The sequence below is a fragment of the Cnephaeus nilssonii genome, assembly GCF_951640355.1.
Source record: "Cnephaeus nilssonii genome assembly, chromosome: 6".
In the NCBI taxonomy this organism is placed as follows: domain Eukaryota; kingdom Metazoa; phylum Chordata; class Mammalia; order Chiroptera; family Vespertilionidae; genus Cnephaeus; species Cnephaeus nilssonii.
The window spans coordinates 9,498,086-9,514,105 of record NC_137077.1 but is presented as its reverse complement, the minus strand read 5'-3'; the positions used below and the strand labels follow the sequence as shown (position 1 = coordinate 9,514,105).

At 48.0% G+C, this 16,020-nt stretch overlaps 1 protein-coding gene across 3 annotated transcripts in view; it reads right to left on the bottom strand.

Annotated features, from left to right (window-relative positions):
• LARGE1 (LARGE xylosyl- and glucuronyltransferase 1) overlaps positions 1-16,020 on the bottom strand; it is a 429,267-nt gene that overhangs the window by 193,173 nt on the left and 220,074 nt on the right. For all 3 annotated transcript variants that reach the window (XM_079775304.1, XM_079775306.1, XM_079775305.1), the window contains one exon: positions 14,530-14,653. In XM_079775304.1, coding sequence (XP_079631430.1) covers positions 14,530-14,653 — 124 coding nt within the window. The remainder of the gene's footprint in view (positions 1-14,529; positions 14,654-16,020) is intronic.

The window sequence follows — 16,020 nt, the reverse complement described above, 5'->3', positions numbered from 1 at the left end:
ACCATTTTATGCATATTAGGGTAAGCCATCTTATTCATTGGTTAGCTTATTAATATTTTCTCCATTGTTCATTACTCAGTTTCCACAGGTCGCAGTTTCTTATAGGTAGAATCAGCTTTAAAAATTTTAACCAGTTAACTGCCACACGTCCAAAATGGAAACCATCCCCACATGCCACGATATTTTGAATTTAATTTTTTAAAAAAAGCAATTTGCAATGACTATTATAAAAATAAATATATTACTCACAATTCGGGTGTTCTTGAGTATTTTCAGTTGAAAATCCTCACGAAAAATGATTTCTTAAAGCATCTATAGACGTGTATGGTGTACAAAGGGTTAATTTTGGTTTTCTGTTTTGTACTTTCCTTGCCTCATGAATTTGTGCCCTTCACTTGATTTTCCGTGAGCTTTCCCCAGGTCCACACCATTGTTCCTATCTGAGTTTCCAAGCAGAATGTGAGACTCATTTATCATGGTCTCGTTTTTGAATAATGAAGGCACTGAAGGCTATTAAGACATCTCCAGTGACAGCTTTGGGGACGTTCCATCAACCGCAGTGTGAAACGTTCCACCTCTGCTGTTTTCAAAATGGGTAATGATTTTAGTTTTTATTTCCTTTTGGCTTAAGTAAGCATTTAGGAACATTCTTCATAACCCCCTAATACCCAAGTTTTTAGAACCTCCATTAGAAAGCTTGCTTCTGATGTGTGGTTTTATTGCATTGTGGTCAGGAGTAGGGCCTGCATAATTTTTATGGTTTGAAATTTAATGAGGATTTATTGCACCCCCAGTTTATGTAATTTTTTTCATGAACAATTGGAAATCCATTTTTATCCCATTTTATGGACATGAAACTTGATATCTATTGATATACTATATAATAAAGAGGTGATATGCAAATTGACCATCACACCCTTGCACAAGATGGCCACCCCCATGTGGTCACAAGATGGCAGCCACAAGACAGCCGGCAAGGGAGGGCAGTTGTAGGCGATCAGGCCAGCAGGGGAGGGAGGGCAGTTGGGGGGGTGGGGACCAGGCCTGCAGGGGAGGGCAGTTGGGGGCCACCAGGCCTGCAGGGAGGGCAGTTGGGGGCAATCGGGCCGGCAGGGGAGCAGCTAGGCGTCGATCACGCTGGCAGGGGAGTGGTTAGGGGGTGATCAGGCTGACAGGCAGAAGTGGTTAGGGGCAATCAGGCAGGCAGGCAGGTGAGCGGTTTGGAGCCAGCAGTCCCGGATTGTGAGAGGGATGTCCCAGATTAGAGATGGTGCAGGCTGGGCTGTGGGACATCCCCCCTCTCAGTGGATGAATTTCATGCACCAGGCCTCTAATCAATTATATTTTAAAAACTGCCTTTGTCATTAACAATATGTTTTGCCTTTTCATTGGCTAAAACTCTCCTAATATATCCTATATTTTTATCACTTTTTGCTTTAAATATCACATGATGTGTAGCACCAATTCAAAATCATTAATCTAATTAAATATATTTATATTTAATATATTTGTTACATATTAAAATGTTATTTATATTATATAATATTTATAGTGTATTATATATAAAATTGTATAAGTATATTTATATACTGTATTTTCCGGCGTATAAGACGACGGGGTGTATAAGATTTTCCTGGGTTAAAAAGTCGTCTTATACGCCGGAAAATACAGTATTTCCATCTTAGAGGTGAAGTGACTTGTGTTCAAAGCTGCATAGATATTTACCGTATTTTCCAGTCTGTAAGACGACTTTTTACCCCAGGAAAATCTTATATGCCTAGTTGTCTTATACGCTGGAAAATACAGTATTTTGTTGTATTTATAATATCTGAAATTAATGTATCCACATCATATGTGTCTTCATATGTCTGACACATCCTAATATAAATTTTATTTTTAAAATTTATAATTTATTATAGTTGTGTTTCTTAAATATAATAAGCACAGTTAAGCTATTGCTATTGTACAATTGCATTTAAAAAAACACCTTAGGAATAAATTTAATCAGGGAGGTAAAAAACCTGTACTTGAAAAATTATAAGATACTGAAGAAAGAAATTGTAGAAGATACACATAAACAGAAGCATATGCCATAATCATGGATATAAGACTTAACATCATTAAATGTTCATACTACCCAAAGCAATCTATAGATTCAATGCAATTGCTATCAAAATGCCAATAGTGTTTTTCACAGAACTAGAACCAATAATCCAAAAATGTATATGGAACCACAAAAGACCCTGAATAGCCACAGCAATCTTGAGAAAGAAGAACAACGTTACAGGATCTCAAACTATAGTACAAGGCCATAGTAATCAAAACAGCATGGTACTGGCATAAACCCAGACACATAGATCAGTGGAAGAGAACAGAAAGCACAGAAATAATCCCACACCTGGAGGGTCAGTTAATACATGACAAAGGAGCCAAGAACACACAAGGGAGTAAAGACAGTATCCTATATAATAAAAGCCTAATATGCAAATCAACCGAACAGCAGAATTACCGGCAAAACAACTGGTTGCTATGAATCACACTTACCACCAGGGGGCAGATGCTCAATGCAGGGGCTGCTCCCAGCCCACAGGCCCGCCAAGGCAGGTGCCAGCCGGAGCCCCCTGATTGCCCCGCTGGTTGCCCCACAGATTGGCCCTGATCGCCGGCCAGACATAGGGACCCTACCCGTGGACTAATTTTGTGCACTGGGCCTCTAGTCTTTAATAAATAGTGCTGGGAAAATTGGACAGGTACGTGCCAAAGAAAATAACTTTTATTCATACTTTTGCATATATCATCAGTTCATTCTTTTTCACTGCTGAACGATCCACTGAATGGATATACTACCACTGTTCACCAAATCTCCAGTTGATGGACATTTGAGTTCTATGAATATTCAAGATTAAATGTTTATGTGCACATACAGGGTGGGGCAAAAGTAGGTTTACAGCTGTGAGTATGCAAAACACAGTTTATTATATTACTACTTATTAATTATTGTATTATTTTCCATAAGAACTGTAAACCTACTTTATTTCTGTTGGATTAATACCTATTAGAACTGCAGAATTGCTGCTGTGCAATTCTTACTAGAATTGTGGGCCATGCTTTGTATGTATGTTTAAGTTTTCAAGAAATTAACTAGTTTCCTACAGGATTGTTCCATTTTACACTTCCCTCAGCCATGTCTGAGAGTTCTGGCTGTTCCCCATTCTCACCAACACTTTGTATTATAATGTATTATCATTATACTGGGTGGGTAGTTGTACCTCATGATTATTTTAATTTAACTTCCTCTCATGACTAATGATGGTGAGCATTTTCCATGGATTTGCTAGCTATCCCTACATCCTCTTTGGTGATGTCTCTCTTAAAGTATGGGTCATCTGTCTTCTTGTTACTGTTGCAAGAGTTCTTTTTATATTCCAGATACAAATCTTTCATCAGACCTGTGCTTTGCAAATATTTTCTCCCAGTCTGTGGCTTGTCATTTTATTTTCTTATTAATATCTTCGGAAGAACAAAACTATCAGTTTAGATGAAGTCCAACTTATCAACTTTGTTCTTTCCTAGTTTGTGCTTTTTGCATATTATTTAAGAAATCTTTGTCTAAGTTAAAGTCACTAAGATTTTTTTCCCCTCTGCTTTCTTCCCGTCTGTTCTATAGTTTTAGCTCTCACATTTAGGTGTAAGATTCATTTCAAGCTAATTTTTGGAAATGGTATAAAGTGGATACCCCATATGGATACCTAACATTCTAGAACCATTTATCTCCTTCTCCTTTTATTTGCTTCCTTCCTAATTGCCACAGACTTCGTTTCATTTGCAACAATCCTTTCCAATAACTTAGTTTCATTTTACTTATAGCTTTACCAATGGTCACACTGGAGCTTTGAAGAAACATCTGACCTTTTCTCACTGATGATCAGAGTGAAGGGTTCAAAATCACACCTGAGTTACACAACAAAACACACAAAAAACTTCGCTTCGAATCGCAATGCACACCACCCTAGGGCCTAGTCTGTCTTACAATGCCAGCAGCTGGCTTTCTGTATGTTTTCAAGAGCGACTTTTGGCATCTGCATTCCGCTTTGCAAATGACTAAGAGCAATTATTTACAGATCACTCCACGTGCAACTCCTTTCAGTGCGAACCGCCTGCCCCTTTAGAACAAGACCTCTTCGTTCGTGAATATTCATTTTGATTACTTCTGTGGCTGGCTGGCTGCCTTTGGATGCGTTCTTCAGGAAGTATACACTGGTGTACACTGTGTGGGCTCTTGCACAGCGTGTCATTTTTCTGTTGTGTTTATACATGGGAGAACTTGGCTGGTATTCTTGGGTCTCTGTCTTTTTTTTTCCCCCCCTCAAAACTAAGCAGACATTTTATCAGGACATGTATTATTGTAGCAGAAAAACTGACGTAGGATTTCTACTCCTCAAAGATGATATGGTTCTGTCCACCGGTTGCCCTTGCATTTCAGTGTAGCCTTAAACATCAAATTCTACCCCTGGCACTGCCTACCACGCATGGCTATGAGCACTTGACAGGCAGCAAGTCCAGACTGAGAGGCTTAAAATATGCACTTGGTTTCAGAAATACAAAAAAAGTACATAAAATATAAGTAATTTTTAGAATACTGATCCCATGCTGAAATGATAATAATTTTGATATACAGGATTAAGTAAATATTATTAAAATGCAATTCACTTGTTTCATTTTGCTTCTGTAAATGTGGCTATTAGAAAATGTAAAATTACATCTTTTAAAATATATATTTTTATTGATTTCCAGAAAGAAAGGAAGGGGAGAGAGAGAGAGAAACATCAATGAGAGAGGAACATCAATGGACTGCCTGCTGCACACCCCCTCCTGGGGACTGAGCCCACAATCTGGGCATGTGCCCTGACCAGGAACGGAACCGGGGACCCTCAAAGTGAAGGGACATAATGCTCGTTAACTAAGCCACACCAGCCAAGGCTTCAAAATTACATAAATTACATCTTGATATTTCTGATGGACAGCCCTGCTCAAGAGTTGGACTGCTCGGATTCATTGCTATTTTGGTTCCGCAAGGCTGAGTAATTTCCAGTCTTCTTTATGACCTTCCATTTCCTCATGTGGAAATGAGTGAAAATCATTATACTCACCTCAAGGCTTATGGTGGGGATAAAATAAGATTATGCACGTAAGGCTATTACGCTGGCACATAATCAATTCTTATTAATGAGAGTTATTATTATTCTTAGTGGAAGGATTTTTTTAATCCTTATAATTCAAATATTTTTTAGCGTGTGCCCTGATGTGAACTTACAGCTGACTGACTTGGATTGTAGGTGCCGGCCCCCTTTTGAGCTCCATGAATAGAATTCTTTTCAGCTCTTGACAACTTTTCTTAGATTGTATCATCCTTTAGATGGGCCCTCTAACACCTTGGCCTTGAAGTGCCTGGGGCCCCTCGTATTTATTAACTTCTCACCACACCACCTCAGCTACTCCATCCCAGGGTGACATGCCAAAAAGTGTGCCTCATCTAAAACTCCACTCCCCAAATCCAGCCTTTCATCCTTTTCAAGACATTTGGACAAAGACTCCCGTTCTCACGGCAAAAAGTTCCTAATCGCACCATAATTCCCAATTCACTCCACCCATTACTTTCTCATTACCCATCGAATACCTCTGGTCTTCATTTCTTTTTTTCATTTTCTGGTCCAGCTTATGTTCCAAAATCCATCATCATAACTATATACATGAGTCACTGAAGTTCTTTTTTTAAAAATATGTTTTATTGATTCAGAGAGAAGAATGGAGAGGGGAGAGAGGGATAGAGACATCAATGATGATAGAGAACCACTGATCGGCTGCCTCCTGCACGCCCATTGGGGATGGAGCCCACAATTAGGCATGTGCCCTGACCTCGTGGGTCGGCGCTCAACCACTGAGCCACACCAAGTAGGCACTGAAGTTGTTTTTTAACTCAAGTTCTGGAAGGGTGAGACCTGTGGTACAAGAGAACAGCACTGCATTGAAGGCCCGAAGAGCTAGGTTTTCACATCACCTCAGCCCTGATCAGCAGCGTTCTGCTAATTCCTCTGGTAAACGCTTTAGTAACAAAAGGACACGCGTGCTGTTTCCCTAGCATGGGACTCCTGAGAGGACACAATGGAATCAGGTATCCGAAGGCATTTCCTCTTTATCCAGGTGAATGACCACCGATGAGATCACAGCAATGCAACTGTAAAGGGATCAATGCTTGAGATGGGAGAGAGAAGGGTCGGGGGCCACTTAAATTGCTTTAACAGCGCTGAAGTCTCTGAGCCCAGACCAAATTACTGCTCCTGGTGGGACATGTCACCTGCGTAGATCTGGAAAAACTGCGGCATTGTAAGGAAGCGCAGAGAACAGTGGGTGTCTGAAACAGGGACAAGGGTGAGCACATTCCAGGCAGGCAACACCTTGGAAACCACGTGTCACACAAACATGCCAGAAGACACCTGTGAGTGTCAGATTACGTACTGAGCGCTGCCACTCGGGGTTCAGGTAGAGGATTCTGGGGGATGAGGAGACGATTCAGGAGATATGCCAGGTTTTCAGACACCTGCCCCCTTCATTTCCCTGCAGCCCCAAACACAGAACCCAGGCATTTGTTGGGGCCACTACTGGCCAGGTTTCACCCTAAAGCTGGGCATAGAGATGAAACGTATAGGTGCTGCCCTCTTGGTTCTCTCATCTAGTGGGCACAGCAGGTGAGTTAACGCACGGCGATCTATACTCTGACGTTTGGTCTTTATTGATGCTCAGAACCAATGGAGAGACTCAGAACGATAAGACTTCAGAACAGCACTATTTCTGGTCGAGTCTCGCAATGTGGAACGGGGGCCTCTGGGAGGCAATGATCTCTTATCTCTGGAAGTATTCAAAAGCAGAAGAGTAATGACCGTTTATGTAGAACATCACAGAAGAAAGGGAAAGGTTATGCCGGATGAATGCCAAGTTCCTTCCTAATTAAGATTCTATGACTCGGAAGGGGACAGGGCCCATTCATTAGGACACCCCGTTACATTTGCCAGTGTATAGAGTGGACTGTACCAACGACACAGAAAGAGTCTTTTCTAACGCAGATGGCCATTTCGGAGGGTTGTCTACAATTTTCCATGTCTCCTGTTTAAAAGCCCAAGACCAGTCTTCTAAACACAGAAAGGTACGCTTCCGAATGCCTTTCACCCTCCATGTCTGTGCCCCGACCTCGCCTCTGTGGTGCCAGAGAGAAAAGCCAAAGGCAAAGCTAAGGTTGCTGGCCGAGAGAACCAGCCTGCATCTTCACAAACTACTAGGATAATCCAGGAACCCGTAAAGCAGCTCAGAAAACGGGAGAAGGCTAGCTTTTCCAGATGTGAACCTGGCATTTAACCTCAGCCAGCCCTCCGGCACAACACGAGACCCAAAAGGAGAGAAGGAACAAGAGCCCTAGTCCGTAAGCTATTCTAGAAAAACAACCCCAGATGGGTAGTCTCTGGCGAGAAGTCAGGAGTCACTTGCTCCTTTGTAGAAGGGGAAGGCAAGGTGCGTGGACATGATGGGTTTAAGAAGAGACATAGAGGTCAATCACAGCCATCTTCACATCCATGAGAGGAAGGGGAGGAAATAGAATTTGTTGACAGCCTGCCGTGTGCCAAGCACCGTGCTTTTCATCCCAAGACCTCACTTACTGCATTAATCTTCAACAACAGAGGAGCGATCAGCTCTTGAAAGACAAACTCTGTGCGTTACTATCTGTCTCACAATATTATTAAACTGCACAAGGCAATCCCAAAGGTCACACATACCTTACTTCACTTCTCTGCAGGGCATCGTAAAGCGGATAGTGTCCTCCATGAGACAGTCCCAGGTCCTCTGTCCTTCTCTGTAGGCGAAGTCTCCCTTCTACTCATCTAGCCTTCCCTACCCCCACCCCCACCCCCGGGGTATGTGATCACCACGCCTGCCAAGGGTTGTCTGTTTGGACGATGGCCTGGACCTGGCAATCATAAAACCCAAACCCAATGTTTGGAAGACGACTGTGTTGGGAAGAGTCACCTGTGAGATCCAGGCGGCTTGCTTAACCCCCTGGGTTTCTTTTGTCCAAAACGCGCTGTGAGTATTGGGCTTGCTTCCCACCTGAGACCCTGTGATTTCGTGGCATCACGAGTCCCTGCTGGCTGGAAATGCCCGTCATTCAGAAAGCACACCTTCCTAGGAGACAGACAGGTGGGGGGCAGTCTGCCCACCTTCCCTGGTGAGAGGAACAACGGGAGCTGGTCTCCCCAGCCTGCAGGGTGCCGAGAGGTCGCAGTTACCTACGGAGGCCTCTGTGGTACTCCCTGGGGGCCAGCACAAAGGCACCGAGTGTGAGCAGGAAGCCAATTTTCAGAGTCAGACACCAATCTTTTCTGTAAATAGTCCTGCCTTCCACTTCACAAGCTCTCTGCTGCTGGGAAGGAGCAGGCATCGGGTCTAAGAGGAAGGGGGATAAAGGAGGGCCCCCAGCTAGACAGCAAATCACGAAACAGCCTCCACCCCCCTCCCTTCCCCAGCTGGGGATCATCCTCACCCCAGGGAGGCGTGGGGTGACTTTCTGGGCCAAATGGGGGCCAGACCGTTTCTCCTGAAGTATACAATCCCACGTCCCACATCGCTTCGCTTGGAAAGGGAAGAGTCAGCCATCAGCCTTGGCATTTATTAGCCACCTGCCTGATCTTAGGCAGATACTCTTCAACTCTGCGCTTCAAGTTATACATCACCACTGAGAGGGAGGCAATAAAATTCTCGCTCCGCCCCACGGGGTTGTCTGGGTAGTGAGTGACAGCATGCCGCCATCCACAAAGCTCGACAGGAAAGCCAGCCCCCTCCTCGTCCTGGTCCTCCCCCTGGGACAGCAGCCCCATCTGCTGTGGGTTCCCAGCACAAAGACGCCCTCAGTCCTGCAGCCTGTGGGTACGGAGCCTTGGAGGCCGGGACTGACCAGGCCGTGTGAACAGGAGGAAGACGGGCCAGCATCTCACAGGCCACAGAGACTAGTGGCGTACCCGTCCCCTCGGATTTCCCGCGGCTCATCTTTAATCATGCACCGGTCCTTCAGAAATCTCCTTTTCCCTACTTCTCCATTCTCCTGCACCACAGACACAATCAGGGGCCCACAGGGGTATTTCTGAGGAACACCGTTCCCAACAGCTGTCCGAGGGAGCTCAGGAGCTGGGTGGCTGAGGCTGCCCACCAACACGCCTCCTGAAGGCACTGAAGGTCCCAGCAGCACCCGCCCGCCCCTGCCCTTCCTCCCCCAGCATCACTAAGGGATGGGTTCGCTGTGCTCCCTCCCTGGCGCACCTGTTCTGGAGAGACACCCACCTGTCCCAGGGCTGCACTGGGGACTTGATGTGGGTGGTGCAGGGGCAGCTGCCTTATTTACGCTTCTGCAGGGTCCCTGCCCAGGGGCCTCAGGATGCGGTGAGCCCTGGCAGTGAAGGAGAAAGCCCTTCCTAATGACTCGAAAACTCTCAGGGACCCAGCTCCGCATTATTGTGCACCATTCCTTTAGCAAACTTTTTCTAAAAAATGTATTTGTATTGATTTCAGAGGGAAAGGGAGCGGTCACAGAAATGCTGGTGACCCTATGAGAGAGAAACATCAGTGATGAGAGAGAATCATTGAGTGGCTGCTTCCTGCACGCCCCACACTGGGGATCGAGTCCGCAACCTGGGCATGTGCCCTGACCAGGAATCCAACCTGGGACCCTTCAGTCCACAGGCCAATGCTCTATCCACTGAGCCAAACCTGCTAGGACTAGCAAACTTTAAATATATATATATATATATATATATATATATATATATATATATATATTATTGAGTTCAGAGAGGAAGGGAGAGGGAGAGATAGAAACATCAATGATGAGAGAGAATCATTGATTGGCTGCCTCCGGCACGCCCCCCTCCTGGGAATTGAGTCCGTAACCTGGGCATGTGCCCTGGCCGGGAATCGAACTGTGACCACCTGGTTCAGAGGTCTACACTTAACCACTGAGTCACCACAGCCGGGCCATTTAGAAAATCTTTTTTATGAGCCAGGCCTCACACCAGGCACAAGGATAGGCGGGCGATGAGGAGCGAACGGGACACCGCTGGCCCTGTTGGCACTTTCTATCCTGGGGAGAGAGACGCATTTACCTGCTCATCACACACAGACGCGAAAGGTTACACTGCGCCATGAGTTTATTGAGAAATGCTGGTGACCCTATGACAACATATGACAAAGGAGCCCCTGTGTGATGACAGAGGCAGGGAGGGGCTCCCCGAGTGCAGGCAGACCTAGGAGAGAGGTGGGTCACGTTCCAGACCAGCACAGTACAGCGAGTGTTGAAGGAAAGCCAGCTGCAATCTTATTGCCGAGGGAGGGTCTTGCATTTGATTTGTAAAAGGCATAACATCTGTGAAGTGCAACAAGACGAAGTGTGCCTGTACATGCTGCTTACGCAAACGAATGTGGGATTGACATATTAGCATTGGGGGGAGAGAAGGCCAGCTAGAGAACAGGGGTGAAGGGATAGAGTAACCTGTACCTGAGCCCCCTGGTGGAGGGAAGCGGCAGAGCAAATCTGAAGACCGAGGGAGAAACCAAGGGTGGTATGAGGTGAAGCTGAAGGAGGCAGGAGCCAGGTGGTGCAGGAAAATGCGACTCAGCTAAAGACCCCGGAAGGTTTCACATGGAGGAAAGGGGGTGGCGATGCTGGAGCTGGCTTCTGGGGCGGCTGACTCATGCTGCTGATGGAGAACGCGGAGACTAGGGTGCTGGCAGGGGAGACGGCGGCAAGCCAGGACGTGGCATGGTGGGACACGGGGTGAGGGAAAGGGTCCCGCCAACGACAAACTGCTGGGTTCTGGATGAACAACTAAGTAGAGAGATGGTTGCGCTGAGCCAGGAGAGGCTGGGGCTGGGGAGAGTGGGCAGAGCGTGGTCTTGGGTATTTTGGGCAGCATTACGTATAAATTATTACCACTGCTATCATTATGGATTACTAGTGGCCGGACGCATGAAATTCATGCACAGGGGGGAAGGGGAGTTCCCTCCGCCCAGCCTGCACCCTCTCTAATTGGGGACCCCTTGGGGGATGTACAACTGCCGGTTTAGGCCCAATCCCTGTGGGACATCCCTCTCACAATCTGGGACCACTGGCTCCTAACTGCTCACCTGCCTGCCTGCCTGCCTGATCACCCCTAACTACCTCTGCCTACCTGCCTGATTACCCCTAACTGCCCTCCCCTGCTGGCCTAATCTTGCCCCCAACTGCTCTCCCCTGCTGGCCTGATCTCACCCCCAACTTCCTCTGCCTGCCTGATCACCCCTAACTGCCCTCCCCTGCCAGCCTGATCTCGCCCAGTCTCTGTCTCTCTTTGTTTTTCTTAGCAGTCCTCCAGGACTCCCTGCCTCCCTCTTCCTCTTTCCCAGCTGGGAGGGGGTGGGGCTAGTTTCAGAGAGTGAGCTGGGAGGGAGGGAAAGAAAGGGAGGAAGGGAAAGAAAGCTGGTGGGCGCTGTGTGTGTCTGTGCCTGTGTGTGGTTGTGAGTGTGAGTGCCATCCCCACCTACCCGGTCCCTGTCTCTGCTGCCGTAAGTCCCCACCCTCCAGAGCCTGCTGCACGCGCAGCCTGGGCATTAGGTCGAGCCTCCGGTCATTGTGGATGTGACAGACCCAGGGTTTTTATATATTAGGATGGAGAAAGTATGTCTTACAAAATGCCTTCCCAGTCCTCATCTTTACTGGACTCTTACCCGATTCCAATCTTGGGGGATAAAGGACTGTGGGAGATGGGTATGTTGGTAGGAAAATCAAATGCAGGTGTCGGGGACCTGCCTGGCACAGCCAATAGCAGAATCAGGCCAGAGGACAGGACACTGGAGACGATGTCCTTTAGAACTCACCAAGTGTGTATTTTTCAATTCTTATTTTTTTAAGGCCTGGAGCCCTCAATTCACATGACCAACAGTCCAGTAAGTAAAATAATGAACAGCAGGTCTACCTGCACTCAAGGGGGCAGGAGAGAGTGAGAAGACCCATCTCCTCCCTGCCACTCCCCTTTCCTCCAAGAGCTCCTGGAAGTTCCAATAGATTACAGTTCTCGGTACCTTACTCCTCAGCCCCCCGACTCTCCCCAGATTCCACAATGGGCTATACAGTCAGGAGCCTTTTAATCCCATGTTGCCTCGGCTGCGAAGGAGAGCGGGGTATCTTTAAGGATCTGCTGCACTTCGGGTGCTGCCTGGCCTTCACATGAGCCATCTTATTTGATCCCTTGGCAGCTGGCACTGTCCTACTCATCCAACAGCTGATGTAGCAGGGCTCAGAACCCAAATCAGAGAGTTATTCCGAGGCAGGCCAGGAGATGAACATGGCTTTTTGTTTTCTGCTACTTTGTCTTTTCTTAAAAAGTAGAGGGTACAGGCTCAGCTAGCATGGCTCAGTGGTTGAGCATTGACCTATGAACCAGGAGGTCACGGTTCGATTCCCGGTCAGGGCACGAGCCCGGGTGGCTGGCTCCATCCCCATGGTGTGAGGCATGTGGGAGGCAGATGATCCATGATTCTCTCTCATCATTGATGTTTCTATTTCTCTCTTCCTCCCCCTTCCTCTCTGAAATCAATAAAAATAGACATTTATTTAAATAGTAGAGGGCACAGGCTTGCAAGGGACACGGCCCAGGATTGCCTGAAGACAGGAGAACGCCGGAGGAGGAGGCGGACACAGCCTTCTGCGCCAGACGCCGCTCGCCCCTCCACTGCTTTTCCCCACGGTGTTGGCCCGCACACCCGGGGAGACAGAGTGGCTTGCTTTTACCTTAATTAGTGCAGCAATTTGCTAAATTCTGTTTTTCCCTTTTTGAGAGTGTTAATCAATTTTAGCTCAGAATAGATTGGAATGGCACACAAATTACCACGACAATCCCCAAACGCTGACTTCTGAGCGTCTCCATCAACCTCAGGGCCTGAAATACAGGGAAATCAGCAGCTCTGGCCGGCATCTCTGCGATCTATTTAGAATGTTATGGCTCAGAGATGAAAATATAATGGCTTTATGAGGTTTGGAACAAGCAATTTGCTGGAATCCGCCTCATGCCTAGGTGTTGAGTCCTCCCCAAGGTGACTGGAGACAGAGCATCACGTATCTCTGCAAAGTTATATGTTCCTCTAACAACAGCAATTTGTTAAACCCACAAGCACGACGGGGTTCCGACTATGCAGCACACAACAGAAAAGGACCAGATGGGCCCCGTCCCCGCCCCCATGAAGAAGGTCCAAGACTGAAGCGGCGGACGGACAAGCGAGGAGAAAATGTGTCCTCTTCTCTGTGAAAACTGGGAAAGGTTTTCAGACGAGGTGGCAATGCATCTGAGTTCCGAAGGGTGAGCAGGAGTGGTGACAAGGCGTGTGGAAGGGCATGGCAGTCAGAAGGAATAGCACAAGCAAAGCCTCAAACACAGCAGAGAAGGCGGAGAGAACCAGTAACACAGTGAATTTGCAGGAATGACAAGAGAGTCCAGAGTCAGGATATGCAGGACTTCTTAACCAGATGTTGACGCAAGCACAGTGGCACAACAGGATTTTAAGCAAGGGAGTGACGGGATCAAATGGGTCTCATCTGGCTGAAACCCTCTGGCCCAACATAATCTTACCTAATAATAGACAAACATGTAAATTGACCGTACCTCCGCTACACCCACAGCCAATTAGGAGTGAGTATGCAAATTAACCCAACAAACATGGGGGGTTACTTTGCATATGCAGGCGTGGAGCGGCTGGGAGGGGCGGGACGCCTGCTATGAGGGGGAAGAGGGGTGGCAGAGGGAGCTACAGGAGCGGTGCTCCGGTCGGGAGCGAGGACTTGCAGGTTCCCGGGCGGCCGGGAGCGAAGCCAGGGGAAGGAAGGCCTATTCTTGCACGAATATCGTGCAACGGGCCTCTAGTCCTTAATAGTTATTCAGCAGTCTTTTAAAACACATTCACATACATCCTCTCATTTGAGCCTATTAATCCCTCATGAGGTTAGCATGGTAGCACCTTTCTTCTGGTGACAAAACATACCCGGCAAAGGTACAGGTTATCCACTTTGGGTCCTATGACCAGTGGATGACAATCCATGAATCCAAGCCCAGGTCTATTGGAGGCGGAGTTCAGCATTTATTTACCTCATGGAGGAACAGATCGTAATCTAGATCTCTTTCTGATACGTACCAGGCCCACGGCCTGCAGCCTCCACAGAGAGCCTGGGGAGCCAGAAATGCTCAGACCCACGGACACTGTGAGCTAAGGAAGTGGTTGCTTTAAGGCTTTGGAGGATAAAAGCAGTCTCGGGTGGCAGCACCCTCAGTGATCCCCGGGCATTTCCAGTGGGGAGCTGAGTCTTCTGCCATGGCTGAGGTCCCCTAAACCATAAACAAGAAAAGCTCCCAGTTGAGGAGACCAGGAGGCAACCTTCTTCCCGCCCACCCCCCCCACCCGTACCTTGAGCTCGTCTGCATTGTAGAAGTCCACGCGCACAGCGGGCACCATCCAGGTCTGGAAGAGCGTGGCCAGGATCTGCTCGGCGATGGAGTCGGCGATGAGGTGGAAGTGCAGAGGGTTCCGCCTGTGGGGAGTGGCAGGGCGTGGGTCAGCAGGGAGCACCGAGCCCCAAAAGCACACCCTCACCTCTCACCCACCCTCACCCGTGGCCGGTTTCCAACAGCAACTGGGAAAGCAAATCAGGCATGTGACCAAATCAGTGCCCACTGGTGAGGGTGGCAGGGCCGGCAAGGAGCGAGGACATGCCACCAACTTCAGCCTTTCAGGTGACGACAAGGACCAGGGGGGTGAAATGGCCATCCAAGCCAACCACCACACCTGTGAGTTAGACATCTGTGTTTCCGGGTGTCCTAAGTGGAGCATGTGTAACACCTGGACTGGCCCTTATTTCTGGCGTCCTTAGCCCGGCTGTTGGAGCCGGCACAGTCCTGAGGTCTGTTTCCTGCTTGTTTCTCTCCCAAAGAAAACCAGGCACCCCAGAAGGAGTCACCTGGGCCCATCACTGGATAGCAGTGTACCTCACTGTTCACGTTTCTACAGCTTTTCTTCATCCGACCTCTGTCAACCAGCCCTTACAGAGGCGGCAATCTAGCACAACCCAGCATTACACAGGGCAAAGCTGGGTTCACTCCCAGAGCTGCCATTCAGGAGTGCGGACTTCCGAGTGTCACGCATACCTCCCCACACCTGAGTCAGGTATACCTCCCCACACCTGAGTCAGGTATACCTCCCCACACCTGAGTCATGTATACCTCCACACACCTGCGTCAGGTATACCTCCCCACACCTGCGTCATGTATAGCTCCCACATCTGAGTCAGGTATACCTCCCCACACCTGAGTCATGTATACCTCCCCACACCTGTGTCAGGTATACCTCCCCACACCTGCGTCAGGTATACCTCCCCACACCTGCGTCAGGTATACCTCCCCACACCTGTGTCAGGTATACCTCAACACACCTGAGTCAGGTATACCTCCCCACACCTGAGTCATGTGTACCTCCCCACACCTGAGTCATGTATACCTCCCCACACCTGTGTCAGGTATACCTCAACACACCTGAGTCATGTATACCTCCACACACCTGAGTCATGTATACCTCCCCACACCTGAGTCATGTATATCTCCCCACACCTGTGTCAGGTATACCTCAACACACCTGAGTCATGTATACCTCCACACACCTGAGTCATGTATACCTCCCCACACCTGAGTCATGTATACCTCCCCACACCTGCGTCATGTATATCTCCCCACACCTGCGTCAGGTATACCTCCCCACACCTGCGTCAGGTATACCTCCTCACACCTGCGTCAGGTATACCTCCCCACACCTGCGCCAGGTGTACCTCCCCACACCTGCGTCAGGTATACCTCCCCACACCTGCGTCATGTATATCTCCCCACACCTGCGTCAGGTATACCTCCC